Source organism: Colossoma macropomum, unplaced genomic scaffold (assembly GCF_904425465.1).
Source record: "Colossoma macropomum unplaced genomic scaffold, Colossoma_macropomum, whole genome shotgun sequence".
In the NCBI taxonomy this organism is placed as follows: Eukaryota; Metazoa; Chordata; class Actinopteri; order Characiformes; family Serrasalmidae; genus Colossoma; species Colossoma macropomum.
In genome coordinates this window covers 524,345-551,354 of record NW_023494798.1, presented here as the reverse complement: position 1 = coordinate 551,354, position 27,010 = coordinate 524,345, and the positions used below count along the sequence as shown (strand labels likewise).

Here is a 27,010-nt window from a genome sequence, read left to right as displayed (position 1 = left end):
ACATCAAATGATACTAGGCAGACATTCTACACTGTGCTCAAACTCAGAGATAATAAAAGAGCTGCACTGATGCTGAAAACACTACTTTTTTCCACACAGAAAATTGATCAGGAACCAATAAGGGAATCAATAAAGAATCAGACCAATAAGCAGAACGGACAGCAGCACCGCTATCAATAAAACCTTGTCAATTCCCATCCTTAAGCATAAGCAGAAGATTTAACTACTACTATCATCAAGCGTGCTACTTTGGAAATAAAAGCCAGAGCTAAACATTTTCTCCCCTTGTTGTGATAACAGCACTCAAACCTCTCAGATGTTTAAATCACATTTCGCTAAAAGAGTTTCAAAAGAAAGCTGTCAATTCAAACAAGCAACAGTAAGAAATTTCACAAGAACACGAGGTGTCTCCAAACTTCTGATGGGTGATGTAGCCTTTAAACAGCTGAGAAAAGCAGCAGAACTGTTGTGCTGAATGAAGTCACGTCTTCTGAAAGGTAGAAATGCTGAATAATGCAGCAGGTTGTCTGAGCAAACCACTCTGCTCAACCATAAATCCGGTAACCAAACAGACAGGCTGAACATTTTTTGGAAAATTGTTCTTATCAGACTGCAGCAGCAAAGTGTGCTTTCCATTTTTCAGAGGAAATTTTATTCACTTAAGCCTGAGTTTTGAGTGATCTCTAATAGACTTCCTTATGGGGTTTCTGTTATCCATAAATATGGACTAAAAAACACCGCATAGCTAAAAAGAGCAGCAGCCACCATGAAGCCTGAATTTTGCCTGTACATTTGTCCATATTTATTAATAGTTTATCATACAGTATCTGAAAATGTAAGGTGTGTGGTTTGTATGATGCTGGTGGAGCATAAGCTTCCATTACTTGTTAGCTACGTTAATCTTATAGCTCTAGTGCAAACGTAAATATGTCTTGGTTGATTGATTACATTTGGGGTCAGAGAGAACAACTATGTAAATTTGATTTTTTTATGGCCAAACTTTAACATCATGAACTTTCTCTGCTTTGTTAAGTCTTGGGTTCACTACACGACTTTTAAAGTCTTAACAGATTCAGTCTCACACTAAACTGGTTTTTGCAGGTTTTTTGGGCGACTAAAATATTGGGGATCCCACCCTAAGCGATTAGGGATCACACACTACACATATTTTAAGCTGTTGCTAAACAGAACTGAACTCAGTGAACTCACGTGAACTCATGTGAACTCATGTGAACTCAAGCAAACTCATGTGAACTCACACCTTTTAAAGTCTTAACAGTTTATAAACGACTGGGCATCTCACACTAGCCAAGTGGGCAACTGAAATATTGGGGATCCCACCCTAAGCAATTAAGGATCACACAATACTCAACTTTTAAGCCGTTGCTGAACTGAACGGAACTAACTGAACTCACACAAACTCACGCTAACTCTTGCGTTTTCCCGTTACTAGGAGATGCAAATAAACAAACGTGGAGCTGCTGCTGCTGTCTTCTCTGCTGTTTGCGCTGAAACAGTAAAGAAGCAGCAGGTAAACATGTTTAAGTGAAGCTCATGGATTTAAAAAGTTGATTGGTGTTGTTTTTTTTTAGAGTTTTAAATGTACATTAATTCGATTGTGCCTTAAATTTAAAGCTTCACTCCAGAAGTGGGTGACTTTTCACCATTTTTCCGTTTCCTTGCTGTATTTTCTTCTTTTGTGTTCTCAGTTTTCATTGGCTGTTGAAGGAATCCATTCAGATTGCACTGTTGATCAGTTTAAACTAGATTGCGCTCAAAATCGGGTTTAAAAAAAACGTTTGATTAACTCCGACTGGTCTAAAATGCAACCAGGAGGTCAAAAATCTGAGTCTGCGCCCCCACACACGACTCGATTCTCTCCCCAACTGTCGACTCAGACTGACCCAAAAATCTGCAGACTAGAGCCGACCAGCACAGACTCGGACAGACTGAGAATGGGGCTAAAATCGGGGTAAAAGTCGTGTAGTGTAACCCCGGCTTTAGTGAAGGAACAAATAAAGTTTTTCAATCGGCACACAAAGCTAAACTGGACATTGCCAACTTTTTCAATTCATCAGTTTGTGACTCTGAACTTAACAGGCAGTAAGTTAGCAATTAGCACAATTAGGAATGTTAGAGGAGCGTGAGCAGAAAGAGAAGGAGACTTACCAAAGCCTTTGTCGATCAGAGTCGGGGAGGACAGCGTGGAAGAAAGGGAGAGAGAAGACTCAATTAGTGAATGAAAGAGAGAAATCAGCAAAGCAAAGCAGTCCAGGCTGAGCTTTGTAGCATTTAGTGCATTTGTAGCTTTATCTACTGCCATGCCGACTTTCATAACGTTATAGTTTCTCAAGAGCAGAGTGAAAACTATGGAAGAGCATTTCTGAAGTAGCTCCTTTAAAACAGTCCTTAAAGTGATTTACTGCCTTCATGCATTACAAATCAAATTTCACTCATGCTTTTACTTTTTGGCCAATAATGAATTATTCTTTACTGGTATAATCTCAGAAATAAGCAGCTGGGTAATATTTCTGCTGTCTGTCGCTTCTGCAAGATTCGACTGTTACAAACAGACGACGACACAATGCACGCTTTCACCGTGAAGTCAGTTACAGCACACTGACCACACCTAAATATGGGAGAGTATGAATGCAGTCTGAGATAGGGGGAGAGAGAGAGAGAGAGAGAGAGAGAGAGAGAGAGAGAGAAGCAGAAAAGGAAAGGGAGAAGAAATGAGAGACAAAACAGATAGAGGGAGCTAGGGGTCGAGGGAGCAAAGAGAGAGAGAACAAATCACTAACGAGTGACAAAAAAGAGCAAATGAAACAGAGTGAGAGAGAGAGAGAGCTAGAGGTACAGAAAGAAAGACAGAGATAGAGATAGAAAGAGAGAGCAAATCACTAAAGAGAGTGAGTGAGAAAAAGGAACAAAGGAGGGAGAAAAAAGAGAGAGCTACAGAAACAAGAAGTTCTCTTAAAAGCAAGAAAGAAAGAAAAAAAGAAAGAGAAGTCACAAAAAAGTCGCAAAAAAGAGAGCAAAGGAGAGAGAAAGGGCGAGAGAGAGACGGGGTAGTCAGAGAGAGAGAGAGAGAGGCAGAGAGACAGAGAAAAAGAAAGAAAGAAAGAAAGAAAGAAAGAAAGAAAGAAAGAAAGAAAAAGAAAGAAAGAAAGAAGACCACTAGAAAACGAGAAAAAGGAGAGCAAAGGAAAGAGAAAGAGTGAGAGAGAGAGAGAGAGAGAGAGAGAGAGAGAGAGAGAGAGAGAGAGAGAGGGTAGTAGTCAGAGATGGAGCGGGAGGGGTAGACAGAGAAAAAGAGAGAGAAAGTGACAGAGAGAGAATAGTCAGACAGAGAGAGCGAGAGAGGGTAGCCAGAGAAAGAGAGAAAGAGAGAAGGGGTAGTCAGAGAGAGAGGAGGGGGTAGTCAGAGAAAGAGAGAAAGAGAGAAGGGGTAGTCAGAGAGAGAGAGAGAGCAGGGGTAGTCAGAGAGAGAGAGAGCAGGGGTAGTCAGAGAGAGAGAGAAAGAGAGAAGGGGTAGTCAGAGAGAGAGAGGAGGGGGTAGTCAGAGAGAGAGAGAGAGAAAGTAGTCAGACAGAGAGAGCGAGAGAGGGTAGTCAGAAAGAGAGAGAGAGAGAGAGAGAAGGGGTAGTCAGAGAGAGAGAGGAGGGGGTAGTCAGAGAGAGAGAGAGAGAGAAGGGGTAGTCAGAGAAAGAGACAGAGAAAGTAGTCAGACAGAGAGAGCGAGAGAGGGTAGTCAGAAAGAGAGAGAGAGAGAGAGAGAAGGGGTAGTCAGAGAGAGAGAGAGAGAGGGTGGTCAGAAAGAGAGAGAGAGAGAGAAGGGGTAGTCAGAGAGAGAGAGAGCGAGAGAGGGTAGTCAGAGAGAGAGAGAGAGCAGGGGTAGTCAGAGAGAGCAGGGGTAGTCAGAGAGAGAGAGAGCAGGGGTAGTCAGAGAGAGAGAGAGCAGGGGTAGTCAGAGAGAGAGAGAGAGAAGGGGTAGTCAGAGAGAGAGAGAGCAGGGGTAGTCAGAGAGAGCAGGGGTAGTCAGAGAGAGAGAGAGCGAGAGAGGGTAGTCAGAGAGAGAGAGAGAGCAGGGGTAGTCAGAGAGAGAGAGAGCAGGGGTAGTCAGAGAGAGCAGGAGTAGTCAGAGAGAGAGAGAGCAGGGGTAGTCAGAGAGAGAGAGAGCAGGGGTAGTCAGAGAGAGAGAGAGAGAAGGGGTAGTCAGAGAGAGAGAGAGCAGGGGTAGTCAGAGAGAGCAGGGGTAGTCAGAGAGAGAGAGAGAGCAGGGGTAGTCAGAGAGAGAGAGAGAGAAGGAGTAGTCAGAGAGAGCAGGGGTAGTCAGAGAGAGAGAGAGAGAAGGGGTAGTCAGAGAGAGAGAAGGAGTAGTCAGAGAGAGCAGGGGTAGTCAGAGAGAGAGAGAGAGAAGGGGTAGTCAGAGAGAGAGAGAGAGCAGGGGTAGTCAGAGAGAGCAGGGGTAGTCAGAGAGAGAAGGGGTAGTCAGAGAGAGAGAGAGCAGGGGTAGTCAGAGAGAGCAGGGGTAGTCAGAGAGAGAGAGAGCAGGGGTAGTCAGAGAGAGAGAGAGCAGGGGTAGTCAGAGAGAGCAGGAGTAGTCAGAGAGAGAGAGAGCAGGGGTAGTCAGAGAGAGCAGGGGTAGTCAGAGAGAGAGAGAGCAGGGGTAGTCAGAGAGAGAGAGAGAGTAGGGGTAGTCAGAGAGAGAGAGAGCAGGGGTAGTCAGAGAGAGAGAGAGCAGGGGTAGTCAGAGAGAGAGAGAGCAGGGGTAGTCAGAGAGAGAGAGAGCAGAGGTAGTCAGAGAGAGAGAGAGCAGGGGTAGTCAGAGAGAGAGAGAGAGATCAGTAGAGCAGCGCAGCAGGGAGGGAGGAGGAGATGCACTGACAGCTGACAGTATCAGTCGAGTCTTTACCATCCAGTGCCTGGACTACGAGCCAATCGTGGTAAAGACGTGCGGGTTTGTAAAGGCACCTGAAAGCAGAGGGGGATGGGGGCGGGGGTTCCGACCTGTACATGAACTCTGCGCGTTTATGTAAGTTTGTACAGAGAGAACAGCATGCACTGGAGCGGCTGAGGGTTGCTGCAGGCAATGCACTGGAGTGGTAGTGGACGGATGCGTCTGATTGACAGCTAGAACAGCTTTAAGAGGTGCAAGAAAACTCTTTGTTTTGGAAATTCAGCCCCAACTCGATGTGAACTCTACGCCCGGCCCATGTGACGGACTTTTGCCCTGAAGCAATCATACAGCTACTGGGGACAGAGACAGGGGAGAAAGGCATGATGGGATACCCGGTCACATAGCACTGACTTCATCCGCACTGTAAAAGGATTTTCTGCTGCACGCCACTTTTACACGATTTAAGAAAACGGACAGTTAAATCAGAAGTCAATGAAGTCCTCGGATATATTTTTGGGTAGAGTTGTCAACATTTCGCAGTTTTGCTTGCTTCACTGTTTGCTTGTTTGTTGGTTTGATTGTTTGTTTGTTTTTGGTGCTTTCCACACTTCAGTCTCCCAATCTCCAGCTTTTGGCTTGCAGGAAATCTGACAACTCCCTGAAAAATATCCCCCATAATAAATATGGGCCAATGAGGGGATGGCATGTAGAACACGCAAAAATCCCAAAAAACAACATAACAGTAACCCATACTTACCAAGACAGTGTTGGTTTTTTAATTTCATGCAAGATATGGACAAATACAGCATCAATTTTTGTCCTTTCATGCTGAATTAAACATTTGCAGAGAACTAATTTGAGAAAGAGCACTTTGCCTTAAAAATCGATCATGTACATTTAAAAACACACGTAGACAAACGGAAAAAGTCCAAAAAAATCACAAAACATCTCTTGGAAAAATTCTATAAAATGTTGTCAATGGCTCTAAACAACATGGAGAACATACAGCAAACCACAGAGATGCTTTAAAAACACCCATTCGCTTTCTGCGATTTTATGAAATTCCTTTTTGTGAAGTTATGAAGAACACACATTTAAAGACAAGACGAACAGTTACGACCGTGTGACTGTGACGTGCCAAACCAAAATAACTTCATTTAACATAGAAGGTTCCAGAAACATCCTGACTTTTACATCATATCACATACATGTCCCACCACATCACTCCTTCTCTACACCAGGGCTGTAAAATTTGGTGGTCCTGGAGGGTCACAGCACTGCAGAGTTTAGGATTAGAAGTCTAGAGCTATGGATGTCGCTTTGCAATACATTCAATTTACATTATACAGCTAAATAAACTGCATAATAATGCAAGGTGCAGTAATAATATGCTACTGTAAGATTGGAGATTGAGGATGTGTCCGGAATGGCTGGAGAACCAAACGCATAACAATGCGGGAGTCCAAACTAAATAAAGGATATAAATGCTTTGTGGAAAAGTTTCTTCACAGCTATCAGAGTACAGTAACGTCAGCTAACATCTGCAGAGGGATAAATCAACGGAGGTGAAAATAACTATAATCAGAACACTAGATTAGCCATGTTTGCTGGGGTTTTTGCAAAAGCTCACTAACAATAAACAAGTTGGAAAAAAGCTAAAGACCCACACATGCTGGCAGGGGCGCACTGGGTCGTTAGGGTCCATAGCTCCACTGTAGGTGTTTTACACAAACACCAGCTCCGAACGGACATCTACTCCTTACTGACCACTCACTCTCTCAAATACTGACAGCTTTTAGGGAGAAAATCAAAACTGTTCCTCTGACAGTGGCTGCAGCACCAACTTCGAGGCATGAACTGCATGTTAACGTTAGCAGCGGTGAAATGCTGACACAGATGACAAAGTTTATTCCTTTGTTAATTCATTTTTCCTCTGCTCAGTGTCAGTGGACAAACCACTGAAACTGAGATAAGCTTGTGTCAATGAGCTACAAATGAAATATACTTAATATAGAATTAACTGTGACTTCAAAGGGTTAAATCAAACAATAACATTTCTGGACTAGATCCTGGCACTCCAACCCAAACTGCCTTCCTTTATGTTGACTTTAAGGTCTAGCACCCCCTATTTAGCTGATCTTCTCTTACACATCCAGAGCTCTGACACTGGACTCCAACCTAACGTCAGACTGACCGCTGCTGAAGGCCAATCTTTTAGTGTCTTTCACCTAAACCATGGCCCACTCTGCCCCATTGATTCTGCTCTCTAAAACTTTCAGAACTTTCCTCTTTTCTCAACTCACTCTTTCTCCTTTATTCTCCTTGCGGCTCCTGAGGTAGCTGACTCTGACCTTGTTCATATTTTTCTGTAGAGCTTTTGTTTTTTTTTCTTTGTTTCTGTAAACTGACCTTGGGTTTGAAAAAGAAGCTTTATAAGCGGGTTACCGAAAGCCTGGGGACACTAAGGTTGTTCAAACATTTATACAGTTTACTGGACAAAAACTATCACACGTCAATACTTGGGACAATATTAGTGACAGTTCTAGTTCGGTAATAAAGCCAAAGGGCAGCCACTTGAGTTGTGTTGTGACGTCAGCATTCATCAGCACTCAAACGTTCTAGCAGCCAGTTGCACCAGCTGAACATAAGTTCGGTCGTGGTTTAAAACTAGCGACACACAGAATTTCGGTTGTACCACAGACACTTATGGTACATCTTAAATAGTAGAGCGTAAAGTGATCGTGGATCAAAACACTGTCACACAGAATGACGTTTTCACTCTGCAGCCATTCAGTAACATAAACAGGAAACAGGAAACAGGAAACATTACACGCATGATCTCCACACGCAGTGAAATCACTCGCATTTCTTTCTTCGTGTGCTGCATTTACTTCTCTTAAGGTGTGTCGGTGTTATTAGCTATAATTCCAAAAGAGTCTGTGTTTTACAGTGAAGTGGTGTCCTCAAAGTGTCCATCTCTTATATGTGTGTTTATTCTGTTCTGCTGCTCTGCACGCATTTGACTTGTGTACATGACCAGTTGCCCACCAGGTTTTGGAACAACCTTGTAGCAAAACATCTCAGTGCCAGACACACTTGTAAAGTAGGATTCAGGGCTCTGTTCCTGTCTGTGTTGTGTGACTCATTTTCTCGCAAGTTTTCCCATCAATCAAATTGACCAGCCATTTGAACTGATTTTTACGGCAGAACTTACATCTACTACAGGGCACGTGTAAATTTTGATGTATAACTTAAAGCTACGTTGAAACTATTTTACTTGGTGCGACAGGTTTAATTCTAATAGCTCGTAACCTTGAACATAGCTGCAGATTTCGTTCAAACTAGGCTACGATTAAACTTACTTTCAGCTGGTGCAGCTGGCTGCAGGTGTTTAAACAATAGTTGATGATCCTTTGATGAACATGAAGCTGAGTGGTGAAGACAATTATACCCAAAACATCTGTATGGAGCTGCAGAGTGCTTATTATTATTATTTTTATTATTATTATTATTATTATTATTATTATTTGCAGCTACTTTGTCTCAACAAACTGGAGAGTAACACTGAGAAAATTCCAGTTTGAAAAGAGAACAAGGTGTGCCCAAACATTTGAACTCTAAATGAACTCTATCAGACAGGCTGTGTCACTGGTGGAATGATATTCCATTTGCATTTAGAGCATCACTGCTTCTCAGTTATCTGAATGAGAGAGACTATATGTTTTTTTCTTGTGAAGATACAAGACATACTCGAGAGTGAGATACTAGACATATTGGCATAACTAGCCATCCCCAGTTTAGCATGCCAGCATACCATTTCCTTCTTTCATCAAAACCAGATAGACCTTAAATATTAGCGACCGTTCTAGTTTACACCTATTTTTACCTATTATAAAGTTATCATGTTTATTATTACAGCAGGTACACTGCACCGCTGTAGGTCAGTGCTGCTCTACAGACTGCAGGGGGCCTTCTAGCACACTCGTTATCAATCACACACAACCTTCCAGGAGCAGAAAACTCACCAGGTCCCTGACGATAGGCACGGTCCGCTTCCGCCGTAAATCTGGCATGCTGTCAATGCCGTAAAGAATGCTGCCAGCCCTGAGGAAGCAGACAGATTTGGAGACTATTAATATCATAATAATGCTGCACGGTGTAAGACATTACCCAGCTAAAAAGAGGTGGTGTGATTTACAGGACTGACAAACAACAGAGACAGAGAGAGAGAGAGAGAGAGAAAGAGAGAGAGAGAGAGAGAGAGAGAGAGAGAGAGAGAGAGAGAAAGAGAGAGAGAGAGAGAGAGAGAGCCCCTCTCTTGTTGATCCACCTTTCTAGTGTGCAGCGTGTGTTAGCCAACCTCTCACGCTTCATCAACAGTCAGATTCTGATCCCAGAGCCACTCTTTGCCAGGGTGTTTTTGGGAGCTGTCAACTCTAAATCTAGCAGTGACACTGACAACAGCGGTCCTGTGGTCAGAAACTGACCAGTGACGAATGTGTGGGGGGGGCGTTGGGGAGCTGATAATCTGTGCAGTAACAGATGTGCTGCAGTCTGTAATTATACACTTATATAGTGGAGCTATGAAGTAGGTGGCACCTCACAAAGTGAACAGTGAGTGGAAGCACAAGGCCCATTTGTGGATTATATTTCTACAAGAAGTTCAGGGGAGAAAACCCAGCTGAAGCTGTTTTGTACAGAGGGCTCAAGTTCCACCAAGCCAATGTGCAGGACTAATCAACAGTTACCGGAAACGTTTATTTGCAGTTACTGCTGCACAAGGGGGTCACACCAGATACTGAAAGCAAAGGTTCACATGCTTTTGCCCCTCACAGATAATATTGGATAATTTTCCGAAATAAATAAATGATCAAGTCTAATATTTTTGTCTCATTTGTTTGATTTGGTTCTCTTTATTTACATTTAGGACTCTTCAGAAAAATCTGATGAAGTTTTAGGTCAGAAATACAGAAAATTCTAAAGGGTTCATAAACTTTCTAGCACCACTATAGCTCTAGAACCCATATCTAGTTCTAAACTTTGACAAAAAAAAGACTCTTGGAATTTTCGGAAACACGATTTATATTTACTACAAAGTTGCACATCAATGTGGAAGCTTCACAAACAGTTTTAATTCCAGAGTCTCTGACGCCTTAATGACCTTTTACCTTTTTAAGTTTCACTGGTTAGTGGTAGACAATCCTTTATTTTTCTAAATGTGATCTACTTTTAATAGTCACTGATCAGTTCATAGATTCAAATGTACACACATTACCTAGTTTTACTTATTAATATATTACAATATGATTAACACAAAATAAAATGTTGCTGTTGGGACAAAAGCTTGCATCTCCATTTCTGTTGTTTTTAATTTTTTGACATACAGAGTGACTCAAGAAGATTCATCTGATTTCAAAGCACCATATTTTTACAACCATGAGGCTCCTAGGAACCAATCACATACCAACTGAAAGAGGGGCTCATAGAGTTTCTGACTGTCATTGGAAGATGGCTCCTTCAGTCTGAGGGGAGATGAGACCCCTGAGCAGAAAGCGTTCTGCGTTCTCCACTTCAATGAGTGAATCCATCATAACTGTGCAGTGTGATTTTCGTGGGCAGTGAAGCTCCAACAGCTCAGAGCGTTCGGCGTTGGTTCCACAACACTGGATGATCTCCGAAATCGCACTGAAAGAGCCGTGAGTGCAGCGACACCCGACACGCTCAATCCAGTATGGGATGAGTTTGACTATGGTGTTGATGTTGTCTGTACAGCTGGAGGAGGTTCATACTGAGACCTTGTACAATTACATAATAAACTTTATGATCACTTAAACCATTTACAGTTCACTGCATTGATCTGTAATGATTTATAAGTGAAATAAATCATTTTGAAATCGATTGAATCTTTTTGAACCACTCTGTATATTGAAAAGGTTAGTGGTGCTTTATGATGTGTCAAAATTTCATGATGAACGGGTCAAAAGAAATGCTCCAAAATTACTTATCATTCATTCATTCCTTTATTTATTCATTTATTTATTTATTTATCCATCCATTCTCTGTCATTCAAAGTTGAGAATGTGTTTTTCCTTGTCCTGTAGACTTACCTTTTTGGAGATATGAAGTTTTGTTCCATCAGCAGTGAAGACTGTATTCATGTAATATATTTTAAAGCAAATTCTAAGCATTTTTATCAAATGAGTCAAGCTCACTAAGTAGCTAATCATGCTTCTAAAAAGCACTTAAGTACTGATACTTCGTAATTACAACTTTTGCAATTGTGAACAGATAACAAAGAGATCCACGTGTTTTCAGTGCTGAGTTTTTTCCATAGGCTGGTGCTTATGCACTTTAAAATATAGAAGAGAGAAGGCAGTGTTTCATCCAGCTCTTAGTAAGGCTTCCGCAGAGTCACGCTGAAAAGATCAATCATTCACCTGCCTGTGTTGTACAATTCATAAAACAGCGCCTAATGAAATACATTTGCATTTAACTGAAAGGAAGGCAGTGTGAATAAAGAGAATGTTCTCAGGAAGGCAGTGTGAATAAAGTGAATGTTTTACAGTAAAGCAGTGTGAATAAAGTGAATGTTTTACAGTAAAGCAGTGTGAATAAAGAGAATGTTTTACAGTAAAGCAGTGTGAATAAAGTGAATGTTTTACAGTAAAGCAGTGTGAATAAAGAGAATGTTTTCAGGAAAGCAGTGTGAATAAAGAGAATGTTTTCAGGAAAGCAGTGTGAACACAGTGAATGTTCTCAGGAAAGCAGTGTGAACACAGTGAATGTTCTCAGGAAAGCAGTGTGAACACAGTGAATGTTTTCAGGAAAGCAGTGTGAATAAAGTGAATGTTTTACAGTAAAGCAGTGTGAATAAAGTGAATGTTTTACAGTAAAGCAGTGTGAATAAAGAGAATGTTTTACAGTAAAGCAGTGTGAATAAAGTGAATGTTTTACAGTAAAGCAGTGTGAATAAAGTGAATGTTCTCAGGAAAGCAGTGTGAATAAAGTGAATGTTTTACAGTAAAGCAGTGTGAATAAAGTGAATGTTTTCAGGAAAGCAGTGTGAATAAAGTGAATGTTTTACAGTAAAGCAGTGTGAATAAAGTGAATGTTCTCAGGAAAGCAGTGTGAATAAAGTGAATGTTTTCAGGAAAGCAGTGTGAACACAGTGAATGTTCTCAGGAAAGCAGTGTGAATAAAGTGAATGTTTTACAGTAAAGCAGTGTGAATAAAGTGAATGTTTTACAGTAAAGCAGTGTGAATAAAGTGAATGTTTTACAGTAAAGCAGTGTGAATAAAGTGAATGTTCTCAGGAAAGCAGTGTGAATAAAGTGAATGTTTTCAGGAAAGCAGTGTGAATAAAGTGAACGTTCTCAGGAAAGCAGTGTGAATAAAGTGAATGTTTTCAGGAAAGCAGTGTGAATAAAGTGAATGTTTACAGGAAAGTATGATTGATGCCAGTAGCCCTATATGTGAACATTACTTGATAAATGAATTAATAGAAATACTAAAAGACTTAAAATCTCATTACATTAATATATATTAATTTTAAAGCCACAGGGAACCCAAAACGCTTTTTCATTCTAATTAGGTTAATCTTGCTCATGTGGGTGCACAATATACAAGTATAAGGTATGCCCTAAGAATAATGTTCCAGTGTCCAGTAAATTGATTTAGCCAAAAATTCCCCTTTATATGTAAACTGGGTGGTCATAATATTGGGTAATGCTTACGTAAGCTTTACCTTGACCCATCACAAGGCTTTTGTGGCTTGTGCTGCCCACACAGCTTGAATAAACCTATGCGTCTGCCACAGTCTCTCTCTGTTCAAGTTCAGATAAACTGAGCAAAAGCTAACAACCAAGCAAAAGCTAACCTAGGACAAATAACTGTGCTATCAAAGTGAGCATCTGTGAGTCTGTTTTTGCTTTGTTTGTCTGCTTATTCGTTTATCTGGCTGTCTGTCAAACCAGACAATGCTGCGTGTGTGTATATTCCCTGCATGCACATGCAGCAGTAAAGTGAATATAACTTTCTTTAAGGCATCACCACAGAAAAGCTGGATTTTTTAGTAAGCTATGAACACAGTGTGGTCTACAACTGTTCCTGCATGGCCCACACCTAGACGGTTCTAAGATAGGTTTGATCAGCATCTCTTAAGCTGTGAATCATTTGCGTTAACCTATTGCTTTTTTCATTCAAATTTTCATATTGTACCTTTGTCTGATAAAGGTGAGCTTCTCTCCTGAAAGTGATTTCCAGGTCTATTTTATAGTTTCTGTAAATAAATTAATAAGTGAAGTACTCCTAACTCCCACCCTTAAGAGCATAGTGAAAAATGTAGCGTGGTGTGAGTGTGTCAGTGATAAATGGGACTCAGAGGGCCTTTCTGGCATTGCCTCGCACTGAGGTAACAGAGGACCCCGAGCTGTCACTGTAGCAGTACAGGCCACTTCAGGTCACCTATAAGTCTCTCTCACAGCCACACACTCTACACTGCGCCTTACCAATGGGACACACATGAGCAGTGAAGTATCGTAGCCCAATTAAGCCCTTAAAATCCCATCACCATCTCCTCACGCAGTGTAAGGTCTTTTACACACACACTTACACATACACACACACACACACGTAAATACGTACACACATTTAAGCAGCATGACACAGTCATCTAGCCCCTCTGATGCCGCTAACAAGAAATGCCTTCTGAAGCATTAACGCCCCGCAGACACTAAGAACACTATGGAAACCCTTAATATTAAAGCCCTATAAGTAGATTCTATAAGGGATTGAGTCATTATGTAATGCATTTAAGGCCTCATAGATACTGGAACTGGAACAGGACAGTGACATCACAACATGTTACTAATGCATTAGCATCTATAGAGTTGTAAAGCAACAGTGGACGTAAAATCAAATGTACATAATATCCCCCGTTTCCAAAATTGGCCAATAAGCCAAGATAAGTTTGGTTTGCTTCTGCAGCTTTACACTAGAGCTACATGGTTAGTTAAAGGACAAATGGTTAATGGACAAACCTATGTACAAAATTCGGGCTTCAAGATGGCTGCTACTCTGTAGATGAGTTACTGACCAAGAGTCAGCAATCCTTCTCCTTGAGATGTACTTTTTTGAGGAGTTTTGCTCCAATCTAATATGCTCCCCTCTTGCTACCAAACGTTAATGCTTCTGATCCAGCCAACCAAGGACATCTGAAGACGTTAATGAGCTGGAGCAGGTGCAGTAGATTGTGGCTGGAACTAGATTCCACAGGCAGGTAGATCTCCAGGGTCAGGGTTGGTGACCGCTGAGTTACACCAATCACAAGCAACCAGAAAGCAGATATTCTGGTCTTCTTGGCCAAAAAAACCCTTAATTTATAGAAAATAACTGCAATTTGCAAATCGCACTTACAGTATCAGTCCAATCAGAAAAATAAACAAGTCCATTCAAGGTTACTTAACAACAAATCAAACTTGTCTTGGCTGACTGACTATGTGTGGAATATAAGAAAAATGGTGTAAATTAGATTTTTTGCTAAACTACAGCACTGATGCTAACCATACAGCAGTTAAGGTTTTGGCTGCTTTATTATGTTCCCTGACTAAAGGTACTGAGATGTTCCCTTGAGGGTACCACCCCAGTGACAAGTACCGCCCCAATTTGTACCTTTTTTTTTCTTTCTAATCTAAAGCATTAAGCAATTTTTATACGCAATCCTACCATAAAGAGAAAAACACACCAGCACGACCTCAAGACAAGAAAGATCAGATCACCATTAAGATCACACAGATCTATCTACTCACCCTCCTCCACTCAGGCCTAGCTTGACAGGGTCCAGGATGCTTCCACGACCCTACACACATAAGACAAGGGACACTTTAGCACTTTAGAACTGAGGACACATGCTGATCTCACCATCACAGTCCACATGCACCAAAGAACCCATGTGATGGTATTCATTAGGATATTTAGTTACACTTTATTTTGATGGTCACCTAAATGTTATTCAAAAATGCTCACATGCTAAAAAACTACCTGATGACAGTTGATTTTCAAAAGAATGTGGAGGACATATTGTCGCCTTAGTAACAAAACCCTGTATCTCCAATTTGGGCTCTGAATAAAGTGTGACGTTAACTTAAATCTTTCACCAGTGACAACATATATTTCATATACAAAGCAACTACAGTGGACCATCAAAATAAACTGGAAAAAGTGCATGTATTGAAATTACTTGATCCAAATGTTTTCATCATTTGCACATAAATGAAATATATTACGTCAGTACAATTACTGCCAAACATAAGTAACTGAAAAGGCAAAACTATGTTGTTACATTTTATTTATGTAGAAATTCACAAATTTGCATAACATGCAAATGTTGCAGTAAATGCACTTTTGATGCAGTTCTCATGAATACATATACACTCGATAGAGCACAAAGATCAAGCAATCAATCAATCAATCACATCACCGCATCATGCTCAAACAGAAACAAATCAAACAAAGTTTGGCCACAGGAGGTGGGGTCAAGTCAGGACGACTTCGACACGTCTGGGCGGCCCACACACACACACACACACACACGCACTGCACGGAGGAACGACCATGGGGACGGCGTAGGAATTAGTTAATGTCACTGTGATTTACAGAGGCTGGTGTCTGTAACTTAGGGCCATGGCGTGCGTGTAAGACATATGGGGCTTAAAGCTAGAGTCTGTCCTCTGACGTCTATCTGTTATGAAACGCTCACTGCATCAGTTATAGAATGTGAGACACATAAAATCGAACGTCTTTTATATGTTAAGCATTTCTATTACTACTAATAAAATGTTACTATTACTACTACTTATGCTACTACAAGTAGTACCACTACTACTAATACAAATTGTATTGTAGCAGCGTATCATACTGTATGTTACAGTATTGCTATATCAGCTTGCAGACAGAGCATTAGACTGGGACACCATGAAGTTCTTTTGTTTTAAATATTGTACTTTTATGATGTAAATGGTCAAATAAACTGAAAAAATGGAAACATTAACATGTTAACGTAAGGCACACATTCAGCCTTGTTTTTACTGTATTTAAAAATGTATCAAATTGAATCGCATAATACATTTTTTGAATCATTAACAACCCTAGCGATGATAATAATAATAAAAATAATAATAATAATAATAATAATAATAATAATCAGATGCATCCTAGTTGCTACTACTCTAAGAAAACAGAAATATGTATGAACAAAAGGACATACATATATACATTTATTGTCGTGTCATGACAAAATCTTGTATCTCCAAAATGGTAACTTTACCACAAGAAAAAAAATTATCCTTAATTTTTAGAGAAAGTTAACGGAACAACAATGTTAACATACTTTTAGCACATTTCTGCTCGTCTATTCACTATGAAATCTGAACACATTTTAAAGGGCAGCTCGCATTTTCAAATGGAGATACAAGGTTTTATTCAGGCAGGGATGATGTACATACTGATCAATATAATGATGTGAAGACAACTGGATTCTCTAGAGAAGAAAGACAAGAAGCACCCAGATACATTATGAATAAATCTGAGTGCTGCTGACCCTTCTGCTCAAACACCAGGAGTAACAACAGGAGCATAATGCAAAAGATGCAACTGACAAACCATAACCTCTAAGTAAAATGCAGAACAGTATATATGTACTACATATACACCCACATACATAGCATGCATGGGTGAACACACACACACACACACACAAAGACGAAACAACAGTGTTAAAAACCTGTGACTCCAAAGCAGCAGTGTCTGTGAAAGGGAAAAATTGAAGAGAGGAGAGGAAAAAATCATTAGACACAACAAAATTAACTGGCATAGTGTGAATGCCAAAGGGCTTGATCTATAAATAGCCACAGATTACACATTGTTATAATGATTCGTGCCTGATGGGAAAGAGCCAAACAAACCCAGCCAGACACGCTCATTCAGTTTAATCACACACCCACACACACACACACTGAGTCATGACACACTGAAGCTGCTCATTCGTACTGCATGGCCATCCACTCCTATATCACTATCAGGTTGAGCCCTATTGCACATAAAGTCATTTTCCATTCATTAAATTACATTTTCACCAAATCAATAACCAAATAAAATTTAGACTGAACAATCAAGCCAAATCAAAACCTCACTGATTCCACTGACCACTACTATTCATGCTTTCTGCACATGTAAACAGTGCGCAACCACACACAAAACCACAAAATTTGCACATTTACAGTCGTATGCCAATAGGTCTGAACACCCTCAGTGGTAAGTTACCACATCCTCTACGGGGAAGAAACCTAAATATTTTCATTTGTCTGAATTTTTAGTGCACAAACTCTATTTATTTGCTGAGTTTGTCATACTGGAAAAAGACTACAACATAAAATAGTGTGTGCCATCACTTTTGCACAAGCCACATTTTATATTTTTCTACCTCAAAATGTTAAAGTGAGCCAATAAACAGTAACTGTGCTTTAAAATGTGCAGAAGTGTGTTCTCTGTAGAGGATGTGTTAACTTTTTCACTGAAAAAATCACCGAAATATGCTATTTAACCAGGGACGCGCAAACTTATACCACTGCATACCACTGTACATACACACCCTCTGAAGACTTCGCACATCTAAAATGTTTTTAAAAGGTCTGTAAACTCCACCGGGCATATATTAGAAATATATACAAGATACTAATAATAGGTGACTTAATATAAATTATATTTAAAAAAGTGTTAACAATCACAATTCAAAGTTAAGCGCTATAAAAACACAGCTGCTCTGCCTGATCAGTACTATGTGGAGGTTCAGAATGTATGAGGACTAACAGCAGTGCAGCCATGACAGTGTAAACACTAACCGTAACTGTAACACTAGTGCTGTGTTTACATTAAGACGGTCAATGGCAGGCCGGATATTCTATTGTTTCCACTGGGACAGCAGCAGAAGATTCCACCACCGGCAGCAATATCTGCAGTGTACCGCAGTGGTCAGTGGAATGTCCTGTCAAGGGTTTAGTTTTCATAACTTTTACCATCAACTGCAGCAGTGAAATAAACTGGATGCTGATTTATTTGGGAGCCAAGGATGTGAACGTCTCATTGTACCCAATATCACACGTACAACACAAAAATAAGAGTACAGAGTGTCCCACTACCAGTTCCCACCTTAACCAAGCAACACTGCTAAACTCTGCTCTGATAATCAACCATTTTCACCAGTGCTGATGTCAGCACGGCATTTTCACAGCTGTATGCCCCCATCAGTCGTGCGAGGAGGCACAGAATCTCTAAGACGATTTTTTCCCCAACACCAACAAGTAAACACTGCATTAGAAGTCAAACTTTGAATTAGAGGCATTTTTCACACTATGCTTTTTCGGGAGCACTTAATGAACTTTAACCAACTGAATGTTTAATTAAAAAGCGAACATTGGCTAATTCGCCATGCTTAACTGGATTTAGGCCAGTACAACATGTGAAACGTTTAATAAAAATCTTTGATGGCTGATTTTAAATGTGACTGTGTCGGTGTGTCAAAATATTGTGATATATATTTTATGCTGTGAAAATATCAGTGTCATGATGTGATAATTTTGCCATCACTCAGTGTTACATTGAAAATTGGATTATGGAGATAAATTTACATTCAGTTGAGAGGTGCCAGTGTTTGTGGCTAACACAAGCAGGAATTTGACCTACATATCATGTAAAAATTAGCATTTGCTAAACTATCAACCAATAATCAATCTTTATTTAACCTCAGAGAACAATGAGGTTGACCCTCATTTACAATGTTGTCCAGGAATTGATAATGTGTAAACACATATCAAATAATAAAGAAAATTTAATAATAAAAATGACTCAAATCAGGTAAGTATAAAAAAGAAACATTAATAATAAAAATACATAATAAACAGTAAATAATATATTACAATAATCACTAATAATAATAATTACTACTTATAATAATTACTACTAAGCATTACTAAAATGTAAAAGTTAATAAAATCAAAAGAAGACAAATAAAACAAAAGGAGGATAAGATCAAAAAAGGAAACTAAAATGAATTCAAATAACTGAAATAATATTAAAACATCCTAATTAAAACAATAATAAGAATGTGAATAATAATAAATAAACAAATAAATTAATGTGAAAAAATAAAATAACTACAATAATGAAAATAAGACAATAATAGTGAAAATCAAGTAAATCAGTTGCAGGCAGAGTGGAGGTGTTTAGACAGTAAAAGTTTACAATGACTGAGTGACACCAGCGAGCTGGAACTCCCTACCGGAAACACTAAGGCTCAGCTGGTTCACTGTAACTAAAGGCAGATTTTCCCAGTGCAGTAAAAACCTTTGGTACATGGCATGTGATCCAACCACTGGAGCGAGTCTGATAATTATCATTATTTGTAGACATCACTGAAGTAATATATCGCTGTTGTCGGAAGAAAACCTCGTATCTCCATTTTTGTCATTTTTCTGTTTTTGAAATAATTTGAATATGCCTGTTGTTCTTTACATTGTGTGTAAATCTGGTTCCATTGACTTACATTAAAAGTAAAGAAGGCTTTTTCCTTCTCCTGTAAAGTTACCATTTTGGAGATACGAGGTTTTCTTCCGACAACAGCGATATGCTGGCATATGACTGGAGAGTGTTTTATAAATAGAAATAAACCAATGTGCTAGTGAGGGCCAACCAATATACTATGGCCACTACTATAGCAGTGGCTAAGTGGTCATCACAAGTGATGAATCATATAAGCAATGACAAGGACATCAAAAAAATGAAATAATTAAATACAATAACATTGGAAGTGGTATATCCTATAATGCCAAAATGCTGTTGCCTAGTTTGCTCACCGGTGGTCCCGCAAGCTCAACGAAAGAGCCTTTTTAAAATGGGGTGGAGGTCTGGTAAGGTGATTAAGCTTTGTAAGGTTTTTTTTAGAGTAGCATTTGTGTAGCATTCTGTGTATCACTGTGCTTTATTTGACACTAAATTCATGCAGGACCGTACAGCTAACAGAACCTAGTTGGCTGCCTCACTGTATTAAAGTGTTACAAAAGATATGTCTCAGCCAGGCAGCCTTTGAAACCAAGAAACTCAGCAGAGACATCAAACGCAAACAGGCAAAAGCCAAAGCTCATCATTCTCAAAGGAAAGGAAGCAGACTGGGCAATGGCAGGTATAAATCGACCTGGTCAATAAAGCAAAGACAGTGAAAACATGGTCAGGTAGAGCATTGATTAGCCGCTTCCTGTTTAACCAGCTTCATTCTTCACCTCCACAAGCCAAAGGTTACATTTCAGCGTGGGCCGAGCACAAAACCCTGAATTAAACGCTCCTATTTGATGCGTTTGCTGCGGTTTGCTCATCTGAACCTGACTTTTGAGTAGCAACCTCATCCTTTGAAACTGTTGAATACCAAAAAACCTTGGCGCATAAATTCAAAAGTTCTCCAGCTTGTTCAGTGGCTGTCGCGGGCCGCTGGGAATTCCACCAACGGTGCCATTGTGTCTGAAACTCATTCAGCCTCTACCTGATGTCGGGGGCTAAAAGCAAGAGATCGTCCTTGACCCCATTAAATCGATGACCTGTTCGATCTCCAGGGCAAAAGTCTGGCCTCACAAAGTAGACTGTGGCGTTCAAACAGTGTTCAAGTGCCAGTTAGCATCCGGTAAAAAGCAGCGCTGAGAATGTTTACCGAAAACAGGCTTCCAATGCAGAAATACAAGTTCATATACAGTATTTATAAGCTTTAACAGTCAGAATTCTAAAATTGTTAGTGTTACTTTTCTATACATATTATTTTTTCAATGTCATTAAATCACATTGGCATGTAATGAATTACATTTGTAGTTAATTTACAATCCATTTTAGCAGGTCTGAATCTGTGCGCCATCATAAAATGACAAAACTTTTCACCATGTTCAGATCATAATAACGTAGCTCTTCTGTTCCTCTTCAGATAAAACTAACATTCAACAGACTCTCAGTAACATGTCAAAAACATATGAGGGTTAGGATTAGGTTTTGGGTTGAGTTTAAGGTTAGGGTTAGAATTAGGGCCGGGGTTAGGGTTAGGTTTTGCGTTCTTTTTGTTTGGTTTGGTTCTACTACATCTATACAAGTAGCATGTAAAATTTAGCCCCTCCAAAGAAAAACCATAAATTAATCATTGCATTCTTTTTTGGATCATCAGTTATTTTGTTTTCTAATTTGTTTTGTACAACCTTTTACATTAAAAGCCAAACTACGATTTTTACTAAAAATGTCACACGTTCTTTTTTTCATGACAAAGGCTCAATTAAGATTAACATTTTCTGCGATGCTTCCTGTGTGCTTAGAGCTCCCACTGTCCGATGTGGAGCTTCTCCTCCGGTGTGTAGTAGCCTTTAGCTGGTTGCAGTAGTCTTTCAGAAGCTCTGACAAAAACGTAAGACGCCGGCCTCTGGTGGAGTATACAGTTCAGACAACTCATGGCTCTTCCATATGAGAATGTATACTGTTAGAGTTCATTTGCAGATAGTTTTGCAAAAAATCCTAATTTACTTTCATGGCTATTTGAATATTCCAAAATTATGATTCCAACAGGTAAATCCACCCAAGCACACTCTAACAGAATTTCTAATTTGTAAGGGCGTTTCCACATATGAAAGTCTGGATCATGGTTCGTGTTTTTTGTTACACTGTATACATTTGATTCGGCTAGTTTTGGTTTCACATTGCAATTTAGTGAGCACACTAAAGAACTGGTGGTCATCACCTACGTGGGCTGCATCTCCCTGTACTTGACATTGACTGGTTTGTAGAGAAGTGTGCATCTGAGCGTGTTGTCAGTTCGACAGGCAGCCTTTTCCGTTTAACTTGAGAAAAATGAATAAACAGATTAATTTTGTTGCCACTAAAATACTTCTATACACTGCTGCTGCAGTTTCTTCATCTTCAGGTGGCCTTGCTCTCCCGTCCTGTCATATCCTCTCTCTCTCATTCTCTTAGAAAATAAGGTAAAGTTCTGGAATTTTTATGCATTTTTTCAAGCTGACTTTTGACTTTTTCATCAGACCAAATTACAGTTAAACATTTGGTTTCCTCCTCTCTCCGTGTGCTACTGCGGCTCATTTTTACTTCTCTTCTGGTTCTTTTTCTTACTCTATTAGATAATGGGTGAAAATAGCCTGCCTCAACTTCCTGTAGTTGGTCCGAAAATCCGAACCATCTGAAAAAGTGGTTTTACACTACACACGAACTGAACCATGGTTAATTTTTTTTCCAAATGTTCTCCCTAATTTAGTAGTATCCAATTCCACCCACTAGTTAGGACACCCCTAATTACATGATACCACCAGCGCTAAGAGGCCGTAAAGCTAGCACAGGCTTCCTCAGAGTCCTGTGAAGCACCACTGCATCTTTTCAAACTGCCTCTCACGCAACGTCATTGGACAGCTGAACGCGCTCGGAGGAGACGCTAAACAGCAGTTCTGTCATGTCAGCTAACAGACGCCCGTGCTGGCTAGCACTGTGCTGAGTCATGGGGGGAGAGAGAGGGCTATCCTACGCACCCAGAGAGAGCGAGTCCATTTGTGCCGTCCCGGACCCCCCGGCCACGGATAGCTGTAGGAACCATGGTTCAATTTGATCCGGACCAAGACCATCTGCTCTGCTCGGACCAAATTTTGGTCCTTTGGTGCGGGCTGTGGTCCGAGGCACCTTTCACACCCACTATTTTGGTTCGGACCAAACAAGGAAGGTGTGAAAGCACCCTAAAAGTCACTGACTTGTCCGCTATGATCAATGCGTCTGAAAACCAGTGGTCATAAAAAGGTAACCAACAGGTGAAATATATCAAACTAGGACCGAATACTGCACTGACAACATTTACTGGCCCATGAATTTGGTACAGCTGGCGGACAGTGAATGATTAAACTGAATCAGCCAGAGGAATCCCAATCTAAAAGCAATTCACTACGTTTCTGCCCCTGCAGCCGATGGGCCGAAACTCCCCGCAGTTAATCGGCTATAAAGGAGCCAGTCATCACTTTAATGTACTTGGTGGGAATCAGTATTTATGTTCGGCAGCTTGTGCTAAAAACGCATTTCCAGAGGCATCCATCTGTGTTCACACACATATCGGGTGCATTCACAGGCCTGACAGCGCGAAGCCCGCACAGGAAAAGATAGCTAGTTTACAAACAGATGTGGCAGCCTACAAGGGGTCACTGTGGGAAAAAATAGGAAAAACAAGATAGAGAAGTGGAGGAGACGAGGAGTAGCTGGCCGCTGGGCTGTTTCTTCAGAAACACACAAGAGCCTCAGAATGAGACTGAAATAAATATTCTAAGCAAGGCTGACCTGGTTAGTGAATGCCCTTGGGAGCGTGAATTAGCATCTGAATACAGTAGCGGCTGGGGTGAAGTGAAGATTGGCTTGGCAGGAAGAACAAATGCTCATAGACTTCACTGCAAAAGCCCTTTACAACGTGCAGGCATACTTTTAACACAAGCTTACGCATGGCATGACGATAGAGGTGGCTGATAATATCGCAATACTCCAAGAAATTTTCACAATATTTATTTTTTGTGACATCTGAGCAGTTGGAACTGAGAAAAAAGAACCAGTAGTGCAACATCTAAAAAAATACTACCAAAAACTGTGAATACAATGATTTATATTCAATATTTGGCACTAAATTCCATTAAATGGGCCTAAGTTTGCTCATAAAACATGCAGCCGGGCAGCACAACACTGAACGATTTCTCATCTACGGCTCTCTGACTTTCCCTCTCCCTTAATATCTGGTTTCCTCTCCCTCTTCCTGTCCATTTGTGCATGAGATGCATTCCCTTTTCCTTCTTTAATTAGCTGCCGCAAGAGAAAAAAAAAAAGAAGCATGGAATAATGGCAGCTGTTGCCAGAAACGGAGCCACTAACTTCTGAGGGCTTTGGCCTTTCTCTTGTTCTGGCCAGTGAAGACATCAAGGCTTTCCAAAATGCAGGGTTTAGCATTAATCTTATTAGAATTTGAACTGGAACGCTTCCAGCTTCAGATGACACACAAGGGCTCATTAAAATAATGAATAGGCAGCCGATGCAAAATGAGGAGACGCAAAGTCACAAAGGTGCCTGCTCCACTCTGTCCTTCTCTCTCCACAAAGGAAACGCCAATAATAGTAAACACATCGTCCCTGTCCAAAGAAAAAGGCACATCTCCAAACCGGTAACTTTGCAGGAGAGAGCAAAACTTTCTTAACGTTTAATATAAGTAAACAGGAAAATATTATACTGCAATTTTGGAGCAGTCCTATTCGTCCACTGATCATTACATTTTTACACAATGTAAAAGGCAGCTGCTGAGTTCAAAACAAAATCTCAAAAAGTGGAGATGGTTGGGTTTTTTTGGACAGTGACAGAATTTAGCAGATGCTTGCTGTTCATATGCATCAACAATGTCTTTCAGATTTGTAAGTGCAGCATGGATGCTGCATGCTACTCACGTTTGTGCAATTTCAATTGCAGTAAACATGTTTCCAGCGAGAATGAGGTTTGCTAAATGATTAACTACCAAGGGTAATGTAAAAATCTGATTTCAGAAGCATCTGTAAAAAGATCTACAGGCTTAAATAGCTTCCACTCTATGATTTCACTGAACAAATCAAACTTTTATTTATTTATCTTCTGATATCTGTATAGGGATTAAACGAAATTTAGCAAAAAAACAGTTTCTTTCGCATTCAAACAGTTCGGCAGCAGATCAATAATGTAAATTTCAGCTACATGGAACTATTTCACGCTTTCTACCAGGAATGTTAGATGGAGGAATTTTAATCACTGCCCATGCAGAGTCTCAAGGGGAGATACAACACCCAAGAACTTCTCCTCTACAAGTTTGACAACACTTGAAAACACAGCGTCCCAGGACGCAAAGTACAGTAAAACAACAGAAGCAGAGCGGAAAGTCCTAGCGAGCATGCCAACACCATGACAAATCCACAAGCAAAAGAATATTGAAATTCATTGCATTGGATGACCACACATTTCACAGGCATATACACTGCAAACTGTAATAATCACATAAAATTCTAGATTTAATGTTAACTTTTTTAACATGTACTGAAGGGTGTTTTCCCTATTTTATGTCACGCATTAACAAAAAGGCAAATTAAAAAAAAAGCTCACTAAAGTTCATGGTTTGTTTTGTATGTTTTACCATTAAATTCATTATAGTCTCTTGACATATGAAGTACACATATTTGCAATGGCTCTTGATGAAAAAGCATTCTGACTTCCATCTGTCTTGAATCTGGCTGGGATCACATTCTAGCAGAGAAGCCAAGGCCCAATTAAAATCTGTCCTTGGGCCACATTTGGGCCAGGGGTCGGACTTGGACACCCCTGTTTTAATGCATATCAACAGAACCTCTTTTTCTTTCAGATTTTTAAGCACAAATGTGAACTAGCATTTCCAGACATGTTTCCTGGGAGAACAGTACTTGCTAAATGACTAGCTGTCAGTGCTAATGTAAAATGGGAATGAGTAAGAAGAAAGTGAACAAAACACATGTTTGATCAACAGGCTTGATGTAAACAGCTACCCTATGATTTCATCAAATTGCTCTAAACAAATCAGTGTATAATGTCTGTAAAAATAATTCATACCTAGGTCAAGGCATAGAAAAATAACTAGACCTTCTGGGTCAATTTGCAGGCAGAAATACTCAAAGCCAGCAAAATCATTCACGGAATCCAGTAGAGAGTATACGCAGCTTGAATGAACACTGCATTAGCCCTGTTCCTCTGATTCAACCGTGGAGGGCTGCGAGACAGCACAGTTTAATCACCATACAGTCATTAGTGTTAAATGAACTTCTATACAGCTAAATCTTCCCCTGAAGAGTTAAACCTGATTAAATTTAACAGTACACAAGCAAACCGAGCAAAGGAGAGTTTATTGGGAAGTTTTTCCTCTTTTTCTTAATCAACGCATGTTCCCCTAAAGGGTTAAACTCATTCATTTCAAAACAGATTCATGCACATCCAGTGAACAACGCAAGGCTCTCCTTGCTCTCATAATCAACTAATTTCAGAAGAATCAGTGAAAACATGACAAAACTAGATGCTGTGTCCCTCCAGGACAGGATGTGTGAACACAGAGTTGTATTCCATCACTTCTCTGGCAGGGCAGACAGCGTGCAGTGTGAGTTTACTGTGCATTCCGAACGTACTTCTCACATCTAGGTCAAGAGCTTGCGTAGAGTGAGTAATGCGGGGCGGAAATTCCCCTGGTCCCCTGCTCGTCTGTAATAAACTCCATGCCTGTCGAGTGCTCTTCCATCCTCTCTCCACCGAAGCATATCCTCAAGCTCGTTGTTTTCGCCCGCTGAATCGATAGCCAGCCATTGCATTCAGATGCTATCTGTGATTGAACGGCAACCGCAGAGCAGCACTTTCATCTGCTAATGACACACCAGATTGCCCATTAAATAGGTTTTCTGGGTGCCAATCTCTAAATCAGCATCATTGTAATACTGCAATTTAACTGAACGGCCTGGAGGAGTCTGCAGTATTAATGTTGAGCGTACGTTCGTATTTTAACACTGATATCTGTCAAACCACTCATCATTCTCCTTTTAGACTAAGACAACACTGCTACATCAGCATCCACTGACAAAGACATGGGACTATAACACTAGAATGACCCTCACACACCGATATACAGACGCACACACACACGCACACACAAATCAATAGCCAATTCAAAGGCCTCAATATCAACTCAACATCAAACTCCTGCAATCGCTGTTAGCCCTTTTCACAAAGCACCTTCAAAGCTTCAAGAACAGCTTTAAAGCACAGCCTGATGGATACAATCTACATATGACTGTCTATTGTTTCACTACTGTCTGTTTTCACAATGGCGAAAGCAGTTTATACCACATTTAATCTGGCTCACAATCTGCCAAAGTTGTTCAAAATTATTTACACATAATTCTAATGGTTAACAGGGCTGGAACCACTTCTCGATTTATTATTAAGTTAGAATTGATCATTTTTTTCTTTCTATTT

The 27,010-nt window shown here is 40.2% G+C and overlaps 1 protein-coding gene across 2 annotated transcripts in view; it reads right to left on the bottom strand.

Annotated features, from left to right (window-relative positions):
- The window catches only part of LOC118818061 (protein unc-13 homolog C-like), a 284,943-nt gene that overhangs the window by 236,597 nt on the left and 21,336 nt on the right, over positions 1 to 27,010 (bottom strand). For both annotated transcript variants that reach the window (XR_005008060.1, XM_036585171.1), the window contains 3 exons: positions 14,707 to 14,756; positions 8,926 to 9,004; positions 2,170 to 2,175 (listed from right to left, as the gene is read on the bottom strand). Coding sequence is in view for 1 of the 2 variants with exons in the window: in XM_036585171.1 (XP_036441064.1) it covers positions 2,170 to 2,175; positions 8,926 to 8,973 (54 nt within the window). In the remaining variant the exon portion in view is untranslated. The remainder of the gene's footprint in view (positions 1 to 2,169; positions 2,176 to 8,925; positions 9,005 to 14,706; positions 14,757 to 27,010) is intronic.